Here is a 16713-nt window from a genome sequence, read left to right on the forward strand (position 1 = left end):
TGGTTGGTAAAGGTCCCTAAAAGCAGCTGACGGAATCCCTTCAAGCTTTTCCTTCCATTGGTTTCAGCTTCAGCTTTTTCTCTAGAAGATATTTTTCATTTTAATAAACTTGCCTCCAGTTTGCACTTAAACTTCTGTCCGGTTGGGTAATGGGGCTGAGCACTAGAGAGTTTCTCTGTTCTAAATTGGCTAGTGTCAGGATAGCTACTCAACTACCATTGTTGGATATTTTCAGGCACAGGGAGAGGGAAAATGACACCATTTCCACTTCTTTGCCTGTGGAAGGAAAGACATGATGATCCCCAGTCGTGACTCTCCTCTGGGTCGTGTTCAATTAAAAAAAATTATCTCACTAATGATAGGTCATTCTGGACACATGCATTTACCATCCTTTTTATAATGTCGAGAAACTAGAAACACATTGAAAGGTCACCTGTCGGGTGGCTTTCCATCACTCTTTGTCCTTTTAAGCCCCATGCTAGCATATATTCTTTCCTTGATCTTATCATGAAGCCATACATTTAGGAAGCTGCAAGCCAGTACATAATTTGTGTATGTTCTTTTGGCAGTAAACGTTTTAAATAGAGCATTACGTTTTGTAACATAAACTGATTGTTATTTGTTATTAATATCTTATCACCTGCAAGATATTGGTTTTACAAATTCTTTCCAGAATTCTTATTTCTAACTATTTTGTCCATATTTTTGTAATACCGTTTTAACCAATGAACAAAGAAGTGGCATCACAGGAGGACCGGAAGTGAAGTCTGCAAACGCATAAAAGCACCAGAGAGGTGTGTGAAAAGTGTTCTTCTTCTTTAACTTCCCACAGCCCATAGATTTCTGCTCTGGGTGATCCTCTTTCCGTTGTTATTTCTAGCACTGCTACTGGGTTGATTGGTACTACTACACATGCACTATTACTACAATGACTGGTATGGTTAGTACTATTGCTGTTATACCTACTACTAGCATTACCATTTCTACTGCTGGTACTATCACTGCATGCCTCCCAATTAGTGGTATTAATGCCCTATCACTACTTTGAATTCGAAAACTATATATATATATATATATATATATATATATATATATATATATATATATAATATATATATATATATACATATATATATATATATATATATATATATATATATATATATATATATATATATATATATATATATATATATATATATATATATATATATATATATCAGTGCTATTTTATAATCACTGCTGGTGTAACTACTACACCTAGTGGTGCCTCTTGCTTTCCTAATAAACTTTAATATTACTCCCTATAAACAACTATGCGCATTAATTATATGATTAGTATCATAAACATGTCTGTCATATTACAATTACTATACCAGAACCCATTGTACTGCCAATACTATTAATATCAGTAAACCAAGTGCTACCATTTTTTCTGTTACACTTACTGAAGATACCAGTGCTAGTGCTATCAACGTTGAACGTGGCACATCTGGTACAACTACTGATGCTGACCCTAGTGTTACTATTATCAGAATAAGATTAGTAGTACTAACAGTATTAAAAGTAGTACTGGTGGTACTGGCACACAGCGCTAGTAATAATAGATGTAGTAGGAGTGCGCAAAAATAGTAATAGCAGTATCATTGGGTAGCTGGTTAGTTTCCAGGTATGTACGCTATGGCAGTGTGGTAGGATCAAAATAAATATGAGTGTCTATGAGGGAGTGTTAGGCACAACAAATGTATAATGAGGGACATAATACTGAAATAGTTGAAAATACAACTTTATGCTATAAGGGGTCCATAGACAACATTAATTGCCATCCTTTGATGTCACTTCCTGTTGCATGTGATGAAGTCATGTCAACAAATGGACCACTGCCTAACAAAAAATTATCAAGCAAACATTAAAAATAAGACAGATGAAAATAATTTTTGAAAGAGAAAGGCAGCAAAATAGAAAGCATTGATGCTAAAGAACAGAATGTTTTAAAAATAAAAAAACAAATTGATGCCCCTTTTATCTCTGCATTTTAGGCATCTCTTGTTGCCAGTACTCCTTCTCAAAGCTTGGTGTTATCAGAACTGACATTTTCCACGAGGGCTTTGTTTCCAGGCTCTGCTCCAGGCTCTGCTTCGTTCACGTTTTCTTCCAAAAGTGTTACCAGGGTCTGAACCGTTGTTTCGGGATCAAGGAGTGTGACAAGGGGAAATTTCACATTCCTTTCACTATAGATGCGATTTTGAATGGTCATACCCACCATTGAGTCGATCCCCAGAAATACGAGAGATGTGTCCTTGGTAATTTCACTTGGACTGGCATGGCTGAGTTCACTCACCAGTGACACAATGTAATCTTCAGGGTTGACAGACTGCAGGTTTGAGGAGATATGTCCTTTAGGTACCTGTTGCTCTTTGCTGAGTTCTTCAGTTGCAACTTGGTAGAATCTAGTTCTCAGTGAAGGGATTAATGAAATGACATTACTATTCAAATAATTGAAATTAAGTTTCATAACAGCCTGTTGAGGGGCATTCATGATCAGAACCTTTTTAAGATATTCATGAATTTCTTGTATATCCAGAGTGAGTATTCCCTTTGATTCTAAGATTTTTTTGATTATATTTTGGTCCTTCAGTACTCCAAGATCCAAGGCACCCCAGTTGATAGACTGCCCTGAAAGTCCCATGTTCCTTCTGTAGTGACAGAAGTTATCCAGAAATGAATTGGCAGCAGCATAATTTGCTTGTCCGGAATTCCCAATGAAGGCAGTGATAGACGAATAACATACAAAATAATCCAGCTCTTCCCTTCTTGTGGCACAATGAAGGTTAATTGCGCCTTCTACTTTTGGACTTAGAACTTCCTCAAAATTTGAAATATTCAAATGCTCAAGCAGTCTATCATGGAAAACCACAGCACTGTGAAAAACACCTTTAATTGGATTTTTTGGATAGCGCCTTTGAATGTAAGCCACAGCTTTTTCAACATCAGATCTAAAAACAATATTGCACTGTAGGCTGATTATTGTGGTAGAGGGATAATGCTTCTGCAATTCCTTTATTTGTGTTTCCATTTCTATAGTTGGTTTTCTCCTTGACATTATCACAATGTACCCTCCCCCATGCTTGGCAATAAACTTTACAGTTTCAAAGCCAAGCCCTGTGAGCCCTCCTGTCACTATGTAAACTGCATAACATTTAAAAATAGTCCTTCTTACATCATATACATGTATGTCTGAAATCCTTGTCTTCAACACATCATCTTTCAGTACAATAAGTGGAATAGAGGTGCAGCTGAAATAGGATAGGGGCAGGACACTTTTTTCATCAACTTTACTATGCTGTTGGAAAACTGTATATTGTAGATTTAGGAATTTTTCGGTCGGCAATGATTTGATCCATGCATAGAATGGCTTTGATGATTGTTTTATGCAGGTCTTCTGGAAAATATTTTCAAGATCTACTGAATGAATTGTCACGCAGTCATGCCATTTTCCAATTTGAGTTTGCAAATTTCTAATCTCCTGACTATCACCTACAATCACAATGTCCTTGATTAGTGCTGAATGTGAAAGTCCTTCGTCTAATATGTCTTCAAGGGATGGAAGCAATACAAGAGCAGAACAGTGGTTAACACGTTGGCTGGTAGCAGAAGTAGGGGTTTCAATTATTGTTTTCCAACCAGCTTCATTTGCTGTTAATGTCAGCACTTCACACAAAACTGACTTGGGTTCAGAAGAAATAATAGCTAAACATGTTTCACATCTCACCTTTGGAAGCATCTTATGTAGAATCATCCATGCTATCCAAAAATATGAAACACAAGGCACATTTTTAAGGAAGGGGACTTTCTTCGTGTTATAGCAAACCCCTCCTGGAAGAGTAACTTTTGAAGATGCAGTTACTGGGTAGCATGTCATAATATGATCGCCAACTTTTATCTTTTTGACATCTTTGCCCACTGCAGTTACTGTGCCAGTCAGGTCAAGAGCTAAGAGTTGATGCGTATCACTTGCTTCTGCTTTCCAGTACAGTGTGCCTCCAAACATGTAGCTAGATTCAGTAACAGGAAAGTAATCTTCTGAATGGGCACATATTTTAGCAACTTGAACTTCAATGTTCTGGTGAGGAAGATCATTTATTCTTTGACTTGTCAATTCAGCAGAAATGTCTTGTATTTTGTAAGGATCTGTTGAGTACAAAGTGAACATTTTAGAGTTGTCAATGGGTCTTCTTTGAATGATGATGCTATCCTCCTGAAATGTTGTTCGGTCAATTTCTGATGTGTAAATGCTGCCATCCTTTATTAATACCTCAGGGTAGTTCTCTGCAGTAGAGCTAGCAATGACTTTTGCTAATGCTGTTATGTCTTGAACACTGACTGAACTTACATCAATTTGCTGAAATGAGATTTCGGGGATTTCAGTAATACAAGCTCTTATCATGCCTTGCAACCCAAAACCAGGGTTAATGTGATCTATAGCCAGTTCCACTGTTCTGTAAGTTATGCTTCTAATTAAAGCCCCAGGTTTTTGTTCTCTTAATGCTAGAATAATTTGCCGGTAAGCTTCACTACATTCTGCTATGTACCGAGTAATATTGACTGGGAATTCTTCCTTAAACCTATGAATTCCCCACATAAATAAAAAATCATTGTAGTCACTGAGAATAACTTCCATCTTACCCAAGGCACACATCAAAGTGTTCCCAGATTCAAGGGCTGTCTTCCAATCACTGTACATAATGTATCTTGCTTCTTGGTGTAAATGTTCTCTAAGATGCCAAGCAATTCCAAAGTTGTCAGCAAAAACAAGTGCTTTTGGTGCTCCCACTTGTGTATGTAGGGCCAAACTCTTTGACTGATCTTTCCATTTATTCTCATACAAAAAATTACTCTGGGGGCTTGAATTTGTTCCTAAAAAGGTAATCCTAGCATTTTTTATTTCTACCAAAATAGTCCCATTTTTATCAGAAAAACACCCATAGACTTCTATGTAGTCATGAGTGGCTTTGCTTATTTTCATATATATAACCATTTCACTCTGAAGTGGTCTGCAAAGTAGTATGCTGCCGATAGATGAAGGAAAGCCTGCTTTAGCCTTTATATTTCCTGTACCTGAAGTAGCCATAACAACTGTCATCTGAAGAAAAGCATCTAGCACAACAGGATGGATAAAATATTTATGCAGCTCCTCTGTGATTTGATTATTCACTGTTACGTGGGTTACTCCTTCTCTCAAGTCGTCTCCATATAATATATCACTTAGCTGCTTATAGACTTGCCCATACTCAAATCCTAGAACATTTAGTGTTTCATACATTTTATCGATTTTTAATACTGATCGACATCTTCGAATGATGTGTCGGAGAGAAATGGACTCTTCCTTTGATGCATTTCCTACTTTTTGGGTTATTTTTCCAGTTGCATACACGGCATGTGGTGACAATACTTTGAAATGTGCCACCATGTCTTCAGATTTCACTTGAATTTTAATGTTATGTGAACCTTGATTTATGATACATGGACTGGAAAACTGTATGCCAATTTGTTGTGCACCTAAAGGTATTTTAGGAAGGGAACTATTCATTAGAGATGCTATCCCAAGCTCAACATAAAAGGAACCAGGAACTATGACAATGCCATTGTTTTTGTGTTCGTAAACATAGGGTGTAGATGTCATTGATAAGGTACACCCAAATTCCATGTTGTTGTTACTAACACTGTGGAGAAGAGGGTGGGCCAAATGTACTATTTGGTTTCCTTGGACACCCATTTCAATCACTGTTTTTGTTGCTTTTCTATGGGTAAAGTGATACCTAGGAAAGAGCGCTGGTACAGCCTCATATCCCTCAAACACATTTTTCCATTCTGGATTATATCCCAGGACAAACAGTTTTTCTAGGAGAGTAAACAAGGCTTCATATTCTTTACTGGGCTGGACAGTGGGGTAAACTAATGTTTCCTCCTCAAGAATTTCTTTAATATTTCTTTCCAGTGCTCTTTTGGGTCCTATTTCAACAAACACCAGATTTTCTTTCCCCTTACATGCAGTTTGTATTGCTTCAACAAAGGTCACAGGTTCTCTAACATTCCTAGCCCAGTATTGTCCTGTTGTAAAGTCATCTCCAGAAGCTATCTCCCCAGTTACTGTTGAAATAATCTCAATAATTTCTGATCCTTGCCTTTTTATATCTCGCAGACTCTCCTCAACTTTATGAAGGATTGGATCCATCATAGGGCTGTGGTATGCTGCTGGAACATCTAAAGATAGAAGAAATATGTGTTTTTCCTTGAACTGAAGAGCTAGTTGCTTGTGAAGACTCTCTAAGCTTTTTGCTTCTCCAGACAGCGTGCAGGACTTTGGACTATTGAAAGCAGCAATGCATACTTTTCCAGACTGTGACTCAATAGCTTTAGATATTTCCACCACAGGGACATTGCCAACGACCAACATTTTCCCACCCGTAACCTTAGATTGCAATAGACTCCTGTGATAAATCACTTTAACAGCATCTGTGAGGGAGAGCAGGCCAGAGCAATGTGCAGCTGCTACTTCTCCCACTGAGTGACCAACAAGTGCAATGGGTTTGATGCCCCAGTGTTTGAGAAGACATACAAGAGCAACCTGAGTAGCAAAAAGCAGTGGCTGAGCAATTTCTATTATTGAAAAATCCTCAAAATCACTTTCAATTAAATCAATAAGGCTGATGCTCGTGTAAGAAAACAAAATGTTTTCAATTTCTTTGAATTTGTCTCTGAAAACTGGCTCAAACTTGAGTAGTGTCTTACACATGCCTTTATAATTGACACCATTACCGCAGAACACAAACACAATGCTTAGATTTGCCTTCATGTGAACCTCTCTTCTTATGTTCACTGTTGTAAGTTGTTGTTGCAAATGTTTTATGGAGGATGTGACAAAAGCATTTCTGTACTTGTTGTTCATATGGCTTCTCCTGCAGGCAGATGTATAGGCCAAATTTTGTAGAGACATAGTATCCATTTTGTTTAAGTGAACTGCAGTATCTTCAATGATAAGTTTTAGCGATTCAATGGACGCAGCAGAGAGCACAAATATTTCAATAGGTCTTTTCAAAGAAGGAGAAAAATACGATTGTGTAAATTCTTTTACGACAATATGAGAGTTAGTGCCACCAAAGCCAAAGCTGTTCACCCCTGCTATCCTGCCTACACCTTCCAGTTCTTCCCATGTCTGGACAGAAGTTGGAATGCAAAGATTGAGTTCTTTTGCATTGATGCTGCTGATTTCTTCAGAGTAGTGTAGAGATGGAACTATTGTCTTATGGTGCATCATTAGAAGAACCTTAATCAGCCCTGCCATCCCGGCTGCTGACTCTGTGTGGCCAATGTTACCTTTCACTGAACCAATCGGGAGAGGTGGCAAACCTGGAGGCCTGGCTTTGCCAATCATGTTGCCTATACTTGCTGCTTCAACTGGATCTCCTACAGGAGTCCCTGTGCCGTGGGCTTCAACATACTGCACAACTGAAGGATCAACATGAGTTGTGTAAATCTTGTTTAACAGCCTTTCCTGTTGTTTCTTAGAAGGTCTGGTAATAGGGGTGACTGATCTTCCATCTTGGTTCACAGCACTGGTGCTTATAACACCCCATATTCTATCGTGGTCTTCAATTGCCTAAAATTAAATAAGGTTGATTAATATTAACATAGTTCATAAAGCTATACAGTAAACACTGTTTTACAGGGCACATTATAGGCCTACGTTAACTGAGCGCACAGTATGAGATTGAACACAAAACAAATGTTTGTAAACCAATAGGTCTAGCTAATTTGGGAATTACATTGGTTTTTTCTTTGATCAGTTTCTTTATGTTATATTGTGTGGATGAATATGAGAATGAGCCAATGGCTAAATGTTACAATGATGAAAGAAGCGTAGACTAGGTGATGTTGAATAGGGAGAGTGCAATAAGTAAAAGGTACATTACAACACTAAATGAAGGAAGAAGTACAGACTACGTGGATGGATAATTAGGTGGGTGAGTGAATATATGAATAGATGCAAATTTGTTAGCCTTACAGGCAAAGTCCAACAACAGCAGTCAGAACAATGCTACAAAAATGGCAACAAACACTAATGATATGACATTGCAAGCATTACTGTGCAAGAAGGGTATGGAGTTCCTCTGGAGGTAAGAGTGAGAGCAGGGAAAAATAAGAAGTGGCCCCACGTTAAAGGGGAGGAAAGGGGAATTCACCTTTTCAGAACTAGAGCTCTCACACACCTATCAAGCTAGGTGTCATGCTTCATCATATGAGCCTGCGCCTCGTCAAGTTAGGGCTTCAATACCTGACCGGCATCCAGTACGGGGCTCTTTAGGGGGGAACGTCTGTTCGTGCGGTAGGGTGCAGTGGTGGTGAGGTGCCTAGTGGGTGTAGATGTCGCGGAAAGTGGTGGCCCCCCTCACTGGGCACCGCCCCCAAGCCCACATACCATGCACGAAACCCGTGCTTCATCCTGGACTCCTCCCTCACAATGACCCAACAAGTCAACGCTGTCTCGTCATCTTCTTTCAACACCCTGCGCATGCTCCGAAAGATCTTCCGGTGGATCCCCACCGAAACCAGAAAGACGGTCACCCAGGCCCTCGTCACCAGACGACTGGACTACGGGAACGCCCTCTACGCTGGAACCACAGCCAGCTACAGAGAAGACTCCAGCGCATACAGAACGCTTCTGCATGACTCATCCTGGACATCCCCCGTCACAGCCACGTCTCGGCCCATTTGAAAGACCTGCACTGGCTCCCCGTCAGCAAGAGGATCACGTTCAGACTCCTCACCCACAAGGCTCTCCACGACATGGGCCCCAAATACCTCAACAACTGCCTCACATTCTACACACACACCCGCCAGCTCCGATCCGCCAGCCTCGCCCTCGCCACCGTCCCACGGATTCGCAGAACCACCACCGGAGGAAGATCTTTCTCCTACCTGGCGGCCAAGACATGGAACTCGGATGTATGCTTTTACAACGCCTACCTTTACATCTCAAGTTTTACAACGCATACCATTACAACGCATAATGCTTTTAGGCGCTGGATAGTGAATAGTTTAATTTACTATTTCAACTCCAGTCCACGTGGATAGTAGGGAAGGTGTTGGATAGTACATTTAACCTATTCCCTATCCTAGAGTGCCCCCCAGCGCTATGTGTTGTAATGGTTTGCATTTTAAAAGTTGCGTTGTAATGGTAGTTCGTTGTAAAAGTTTCGTTGTAAAGGCTGTATACCATGTAACTCCCTCCTCACCCACCTCCGGCTGACCCAGGACCATCTCTCCTTCAGGAAGCAACTCAAGACCTGGCTCTTTGAGCAGTAGCAGCCCCCCCCCTACTTCCAGCGCCTTGAGACCCTAGCGGGTGAGTAGTACGCTATATAAATGTGTATGATTGATTGATTGATTAAAGCAGGTCAGTTAGTCCTAATAGTTATTTATTCAAAAGGTAAATCGCCTGATTAAAATATAGAGAGTGGCAGTGAACTAGAGGCTATCTACCTAGCTGTATGTGCCCTACTCTCGATCGGTCAACATGTTTCGTGCCTTATGCGTCTGGGGGATCGGGCACTTCTTCAGAACTAAAGTGAACGCTATCTACACAAGTTGGTAAGTGAAAACTACATACCACTTTCTCAGGTCTATAACCTATATCGTTGTCTAGTGATGCCTGCAACGGTACCCGCCGGTCAAAAAATGGACACCGATTTGGGACCAGCGTTCAAGAACGCTCCGTCAACAACCTACCCTGCTGCCGGATCCGGGATAGTGCAAGCATTATACCAGGGTTGGGCACCATCAGGACAGAGCTGAGGCAGTGATGCATCTCTCCCTACCTATGTGACCGGAGTTGCCAAAGAAGTGGAGGCAGTGGCCAAATAGTCCGTTGGGCCCTCCTAAATAAGCAAAACAGGTCCTTAAAATCAGCGTGTCTTATTGATGAGACCATTTCGATTTTTAAAACTAAATCAATTTTCATTAACTCAATTAGGATGCATACATAACGCTGAATATGGCGCTGCTTCAGAGATTGGTGAGTGGATTGTTAGCAAGCTCTCACTTTGTCCCTGCGATAGATGGGACAGATACAGCTTCATGACAGAATGTCGGTGAGAGATATCTCCTACTTGCTCAGCTTTGTGCATCATTGCATTCCTAGAACATAATTAATAATGATTGAATATGTGATTTGTATATTTTCTATATTGTCAGCCTTACTGAGCACAGTAGAGCTGACAGATATACAAGATACACAAATCACATATTAAATCACTCAGAAAGTTGGGACGAAACATTTCTGAAAACATTTTGTGGAAACCGAGGATGATTCAGGAGCAAAAGCGGCAACACCTTGAAAGAGAATGAAAGTCATTTCAAGGCAGGTAGAACAATTGCTATATGACCCAGGCCTCTGCTCTGTTCAGGGTCTTCACTGTCACTGCTAAATGTACTTACATATCATAAAAGCTGTCAAGGCCTGTCTCATTCATGGCGAGAAAAGCAATGTCAGCTGCTACTAGGTGGATCCAAAATACTAGAGATGCCTCCCAAATGTGTACCAGGACAATGTTTTTTTATTCATTTGGTCCCACCTGCAGATAGGTTTTAGCTGTCTTATTGCAAAAGAGCTCTTACGGACTAGACCAAAATCTTACAGTGGGCTTAGAGTCTTCCAATTGCTTACCATTGGTTAATTTTCTGGTCACTCTGACGTATTTGCTTTTTTTTCGATGGCTTTCGTTCCTCTTCTTGTGTTTGTTTCTCCCAGGAGCATGGGTTCTGTATCATACTTTAATTGGATGACTTGATTACTCCCACTACTCACCCTTATGGACCTATTTCTTATGCTTTTTCTACTAGCACTTCATGACATTGCTTATATTTTCTTGCTCCCCGTCTATCATTTCCTCCACCCTTGAATACCCCAACTGCATGCTTGATATTAATTCTTTCTTCCCCAATTGCTTATCCCTTGTGTCAATGCCAGCACTCATCCCACAAGTTTTTTTTTTTGTTTTTTTTTATAATTCTTTTTATTAACAATTCGGGTTGACTAAACAAGTTACAACAAAGAAGGTAGAAACAGTGAATTAGTTCTTGTCATGACGGAGGGTTACTTAGATACATCTTGATAATTAATAATTACTACGGAACACTTAGGTCTTCTGTCTGTGGAACAATGGGGGAGGTAGCCCCCAGTACTATATTCATGCAATCAAGGATTTTTGCCCAATAAGATTGTATATATTTGCATTCCCATATTATAGGTTTGAAGGTGCCCAACAGTCCACACCTCCGTCTACAGTTACCGTCTTCCACGTTACCCATTTTAACAAGGGCTGGCCCGGTAATAGTGTTTCACTTTCCTCCACCAACCCTGTTCATTCCTTCCTCCACTCAGGCTTACTTTTATTATAATTTTAAACATTATTTTGCCTCTCCATAAAAGTTGTCTATTGCTGGACAGTGCCCAGTGCTCACTTTGCAAAAAAAGGAATAAATGCATGCAGCCACTCTTCACTGCCCTGCAGAGCATCTGGGGCCACATGTACGATAATTTCCTTTTTCAACTTCCAATTTGCAAGTCGCAAAAGGAAATCTACGAATGCGTCTCAGATTCATTTCGTGATTCCCAATGTGGTCGCAAATGACCTGCCTCATCAATATTCATGAGGCAGGTTGCAATTTGCGACCGATTGAGAATAGGCAATAACACAGGAATGGTGAACTCTCATGTCTATGTTTGCTTTTTTAAATAAAGCTACTTAAAAAAAAATGTAACCAGTTTTTTTTAAAAGGAAATCAGGATGCATTTCAAAAACAAAAATGGAACGTTTCCATTTAATTTTTTAAAAGCAGGCAGTGGTCTGTGGGACCAAAAATGTTTTCGCTGCCAATTACAAAGGGTAGGCAGTAAACTCCGATTGTTTCGCGACCACATTCCACCCTTGGCATGCCCCTTCCTAATAGCAACTCGCAAACCCTATTTTGTGTGTCAGTAACTGGTTACCAACTCGCAAAATAAGGTTGATACATGCTACAGCCTTTTTTAGTGGTCGCAAACATCCTGAATATCCATTTGCCACTGCTTAAAACGTGTGACAATTTTATTGATACTTTATAACAAGATGGACAGTTACATCCATATAATGGTATACATATCAGCTATTTCCCATTTTGTGGAATGTAGTGATCAAGACGCTGTATTAAAACATCTGTAGTGCCCTTGAATGGCTTATACAAGATAAATAACGTGCCCCTTTTCTACCATGACAATGGCCACCATGGTGTCTAAGGCTCTGATTACGAGTGGGCCCTTTTTTATGATCTTTGAATATACCCATTTTCTCCCAGTGATTGGAATCAGAAGTTTAGCAGCAATTACTACTACACTGCAATTTTCCCTGGCAAATGTTGGAGTTGGGAGGGGGAAACATGATCCAGATTGTATGGGGATGCTACCCCTGAATCCTTATGGGTTTCATTTTTGTTCTTCAGGACGAGACCTGAATACCCGAGACTAGTGGTAGTGGCAACTTTTTAGGACTGACCTAAAGGCAGCTTTAGTTGTCTTGAGAGCTCTTTAAAAAAAATCGAATACAAATATATTCATATAGAAATTGTGAATAAGGTGTGTAAATTAAACAACTGTTATTATTCAAGTTGTTTTAACTCATACTAGAATTGAAAGATTGGCTCTAAGATTGTATGCTGTAGTGTTTTGTCAGAAAAGTGTGTAGTGTATTTTAGAAAACTACAAAGAGTTGGCCGTAGGTCCTGGTAGAATGTGACTTAACAGTGGCAATTGCTTACCTGTCAACATTTTAACTTAAAATTGCAGGTCATTTGAAGTCTCTAATAGGGTGATTCTGTTAAGCTAAATAGCTTACAATGTCATTTTTGGAGATCTTTAAGGTTTAAAAAAGGGGTGACCCATTAAAGTCTATGGACACAGTTTGCTTTTTAGGATGGTAAATACCAGTAAAATAAGAGTAACATCCACCAAATGTAGGTAACTGAACCTTAGGGCCAAGTGTGTGTGGGGGGAGAGGTGCCAAAGGATCTCTTTCATTAAGTTAAATTAAAAACATAATACTATTTCAAGATGTAAGTACTGTGGTGCCAGCACCCAGTACTGTGATACTCATTGAGCACATTCCTTTAGTACCTTGGTACCAGCACTGTAGTATCAAAAGCATTTAAATAAATGTAAAAGTTTGAACGTAGGCCAGACCCTGCATACAACTGCCATTCTGTTGGTCATAGGTGACTAGAAGACAAACTCTTTATTTGGAGGATGTTTACGTTTTTAACATCTGTGGAGGCATTTTGTTTGTTAGGTGGGTGAATACCAATATAAAGAGGCCGGAATCCACCAAGTGTGGCTGACTTGACAGATAGGCTATGTGTCCACCATGAGCTCAAACATTATATCCATTATCAAGTGACGGAGGATGGTATATTGTTCACAGAGCAGTTTGTCAAATTACTTTGAGTACACCAACACTACATGACAGGATGAAAGGATGAGTTCACCATAGATGTCATCAATTACATAATTTGACATGTTATCAGTGATGTCATCAATGATGTAATTTTCATGTCATGAGAGATGTAATACATGAGGTCATAAGCAGTGAAAGGTGGCGGCACAATTTGAAGTTAGCTGATTGAACTATAATTGGCTCATTTCAGTATTTTTTCCATTTTTTAATGTTAACTCTTGTGTGACCAAAGTGATACAAAAGGGGATGATGGACGGAGAGTTAGAGCAAATCAAACACTCACCCCCAGTCAACTGATCTGGGTTTAATCCATCACCATTCTTTAGCTCACTCAGCCACCCCAGTTCAGACATGGCCATATGCAAATCAATCTGACCCTGTGCCTCATGGGAACAGTTCAGCCCGAACTGCCAAGCCATGTCTTCCCTGGACCGGAAACAAGCATCCTGGGACCGGTTTCGGATTCATAATCCTCATCAGCCAGGCTATCTTGAATCCAGTGGCCAAGTGAACAAGGGACTCACGTCTGAGCATACCCTGCCAACTTAGGGCGAACAAAGCAATACAAAAGGGGATGATAGACGGAGCGTTAGAGCAAATCAAACACTCACCCCCAGTCAACTGATCTGGGTTTAATCCATCACCATTCTTTAGCTCACTCAGCCACCCCAGTACAGACATGGCCATATGCAAATCAGTCTGACCCTGTCCATCATCCCCTTTTGTATCGCTTTGTTTGCCCTAAGTTGGCAGGGTATGCTCAGACGTGAGTCCCTTGCTCACTTGGCCACTGGATTTAAGATAGCCTGGCTGATGAGGATTATGAATCCGAAACCGGTCCCAGGATGCTTGTTTCCGGTCCAGGGAAGACATGGCTTGGCAGTTCGGGCTGGACTGTTCCCATGAGGCACATGGTCAGGGGGGTGTGGCTTGGCACGCAATGGCGGCGGCAGCAGTTGTGTAGAGCTCCGTTCCAAGCTACTCTTCCCTGGGCCGATTATCCGCCTCAATTCACCGTGGTCGGCTGAAAACGGCAGCGGAGCAGCCTTTGACCCTCAGCTCCGTCCTCGGCGAGTTTGGTGAGCACCGCGGCTCGAGAGCCGCTCCGGTGCTGCCTGGAAGTTTGCGGCTACGTGGGCTGTTCCCCGGCCGGTGTGAGAGACTACGTGCGGCCGTGCTCTGTCTCTGGCCGCTAGGCCCATTGGCGCGCCCCGCACGAGCTGCCGTGGGGCTTCCCGATGCCCCGGGGGCGTGCATCGCAGGCTTGTCCCTGCCATCGGAGACCACACCGCCTCGTCAGCTGTCCTGCGAAGCCACAGGCTGACCAACACGGGACCTGATGCGCACGGAGCCTCGTGGAGGACGGTGAGGAGGAGACTACCGGCCCTGTGGGGCGGCGATTGCCGGTTGTGGGGGACTACCATCCGGAGCGCTGCTCCCCCCCCTCTCCCCGCGGTGCCTCCGCCGGGGACGCCTGCACTGGGGCATCTGTCCACACACAGCGGGGGAGCAAAGACCTGAGTCGGGGCACAGCGGCCCCATTGATTGCTGCGCCTCTCGCTGCGAAGGGCCTTCCCAAGGTGGTGGCGCGGCTCCTGTCCTGGTGGACTGCACTGTTCCCGGCGCCCTCACCCGGAGGCTGCACCCTGACCCCACCACTGGAGGATGCCATTTGCCATCCACTCGCTACAGGACTGCTACGCCGTTGGAGTGCGGCGGAGGTGCCGCTGGGCGGGAGGGCACCACGCTGCTGACAGGGGTGATTGGCCGGAGAGTGCCACATTGTGAGTCCACTCACCTGCCCTGGCGGCCAAGGGGCGCGGCACGCGTGGGACCCACCCCCCAGTGGACTGCCAGACGAACTGACCCCCCAGTGAGGAGAGCCATCTGGGTTGGCGAGGACGACGGGGGTGGTGCACGGCACCCTGACACTTTCCTGGACAGTGAGGGCCGGCTGGGACTGCTGTGGTGAGGGCGGCCCCCCTGGCGACGCGCTGACACACCTGGCCCCAACCGCTGGTGCACGGCTTCACTCCCTGGCATACTGCCCCCTACTAGGAGGCTGCACAGCCCGACGGTCCACCACCATCATCAACCCAGGCACAGGATATACCATGACACCCCTCGGAACAATACTTTCGTGAAGCGCCGCGCAACGACTCGCAAGCGTCTTGCGCCCTCTATCACGCCGCTGCTTGGGGAATGGTCGTCTCTCTCTGGACACCATACTTGCGTACTCCATCCTGAGGATTCTGCCCGCCCACGCCATTCCAGCTCGCCGACCACTTCCTGCCGAGAAACAACGCAGGTACCCTACCGGCGATCCTGCCATGCCGGGGGCGGACCCCAATAGCTGAGTGAGAGCTGCGACCGGACGGAACTCTTGCCCTGGAACAGTAGTGAGAGCTGCTCCCCGCGGCCTACCTCCACTGCGAGCCATGACCACTCACACGCGCCGCTTTGCCCATGTCTGGAGGAGTGAAGACGTGCACCGGAACGGGCGGAACATCTGTAAAGGGGAAACAGGCCAAACCGACACCGGCGATGGATACCGATGTCAAATCCAAACTGGATAGTATGCTAGCTGTGATGGAGCGGCTGGAAGCATCTCTGCAACAGACTCGCACCTCCCTAGAACATAAGATTGACAGCGTGGCGATTGATCTGACCCACCTCAAGCTGACCACAAAAAACTGCAAGATCGCACCACTGCGCTGGAAACCACGATGGCTGACCTGGGACCCCGCGCGAATCAGACAGACAAACATGTTCGTGACTTGCTCAACAGGGTTGAATTTCTAGAGGAACGGGCCGAAGACGCAGAAGGATGGGCGCGAAGGAATAACATCAGATTGGTTGGCGTACCGGAAAAATGGGAAGGGGCGAACCCAGCGCATCATGTCGAGGAGTGGTTAAGGGACCTCCTGCCGGAAGGGTCACTCACCTCATTTCGTGGTGGAGCTGGCACATAGAGTGCCCACGAGGCCCCTCCCTCTGGGATCTAACCCCCGGCCTTTGATCTTTCGTATACTTAATGACAGGGATCGCGACGCCATTCTGCGCGAGTCCAGGAAATTGGGAGACATCCGCATAGACAACGCTACGGTCATGTTTTTCCCGGATTACACCATCCAAGTACAACGGCAAAGGCATTCCTTCGTGGAGG

The 16713-nt window shown here is 43.2% G+C and overlaps 1 protein-coding gene across 1 annotated transcript in view; it reads right to left on the minus strand.

The window, feature by feature from the left end:
- Positions 1-1773: 1773 nt before the first annotated feature.
- LOC144785494 (mycolipanoate synthase-like) overlaps positions 1774-16713 on the minus strand; it is a 170061-nt gene continuing 155121 nt past the window's right edge. Inside the window, exon 7 of the mRNA XM_078664363.1 lies at positions 1774-7660. Coding sequence (XP_078520489.1) covers positions 2066-7660 — 5595 coding nt within the window. The 3' untranslated portion in view covers positions 1774-2065. The remainder of the gene's footprint in view (positions 7661-16713) is intronic.

This window comes from Lissotriton helveticus, chromosome 10 (genome assembly GCF_964261635.1).
Source record: "Lissotriton helveticus chromosome 10, aLisHel1.1, whole genome shotgun sequence".
In the NCBI taxonomy this organism is placed as follows: Eukaryota; Metazoa; Chordata; class Amphibia; order Caudata; family Salamandridae; genus Lissotriton; species Lissotriton helveticus.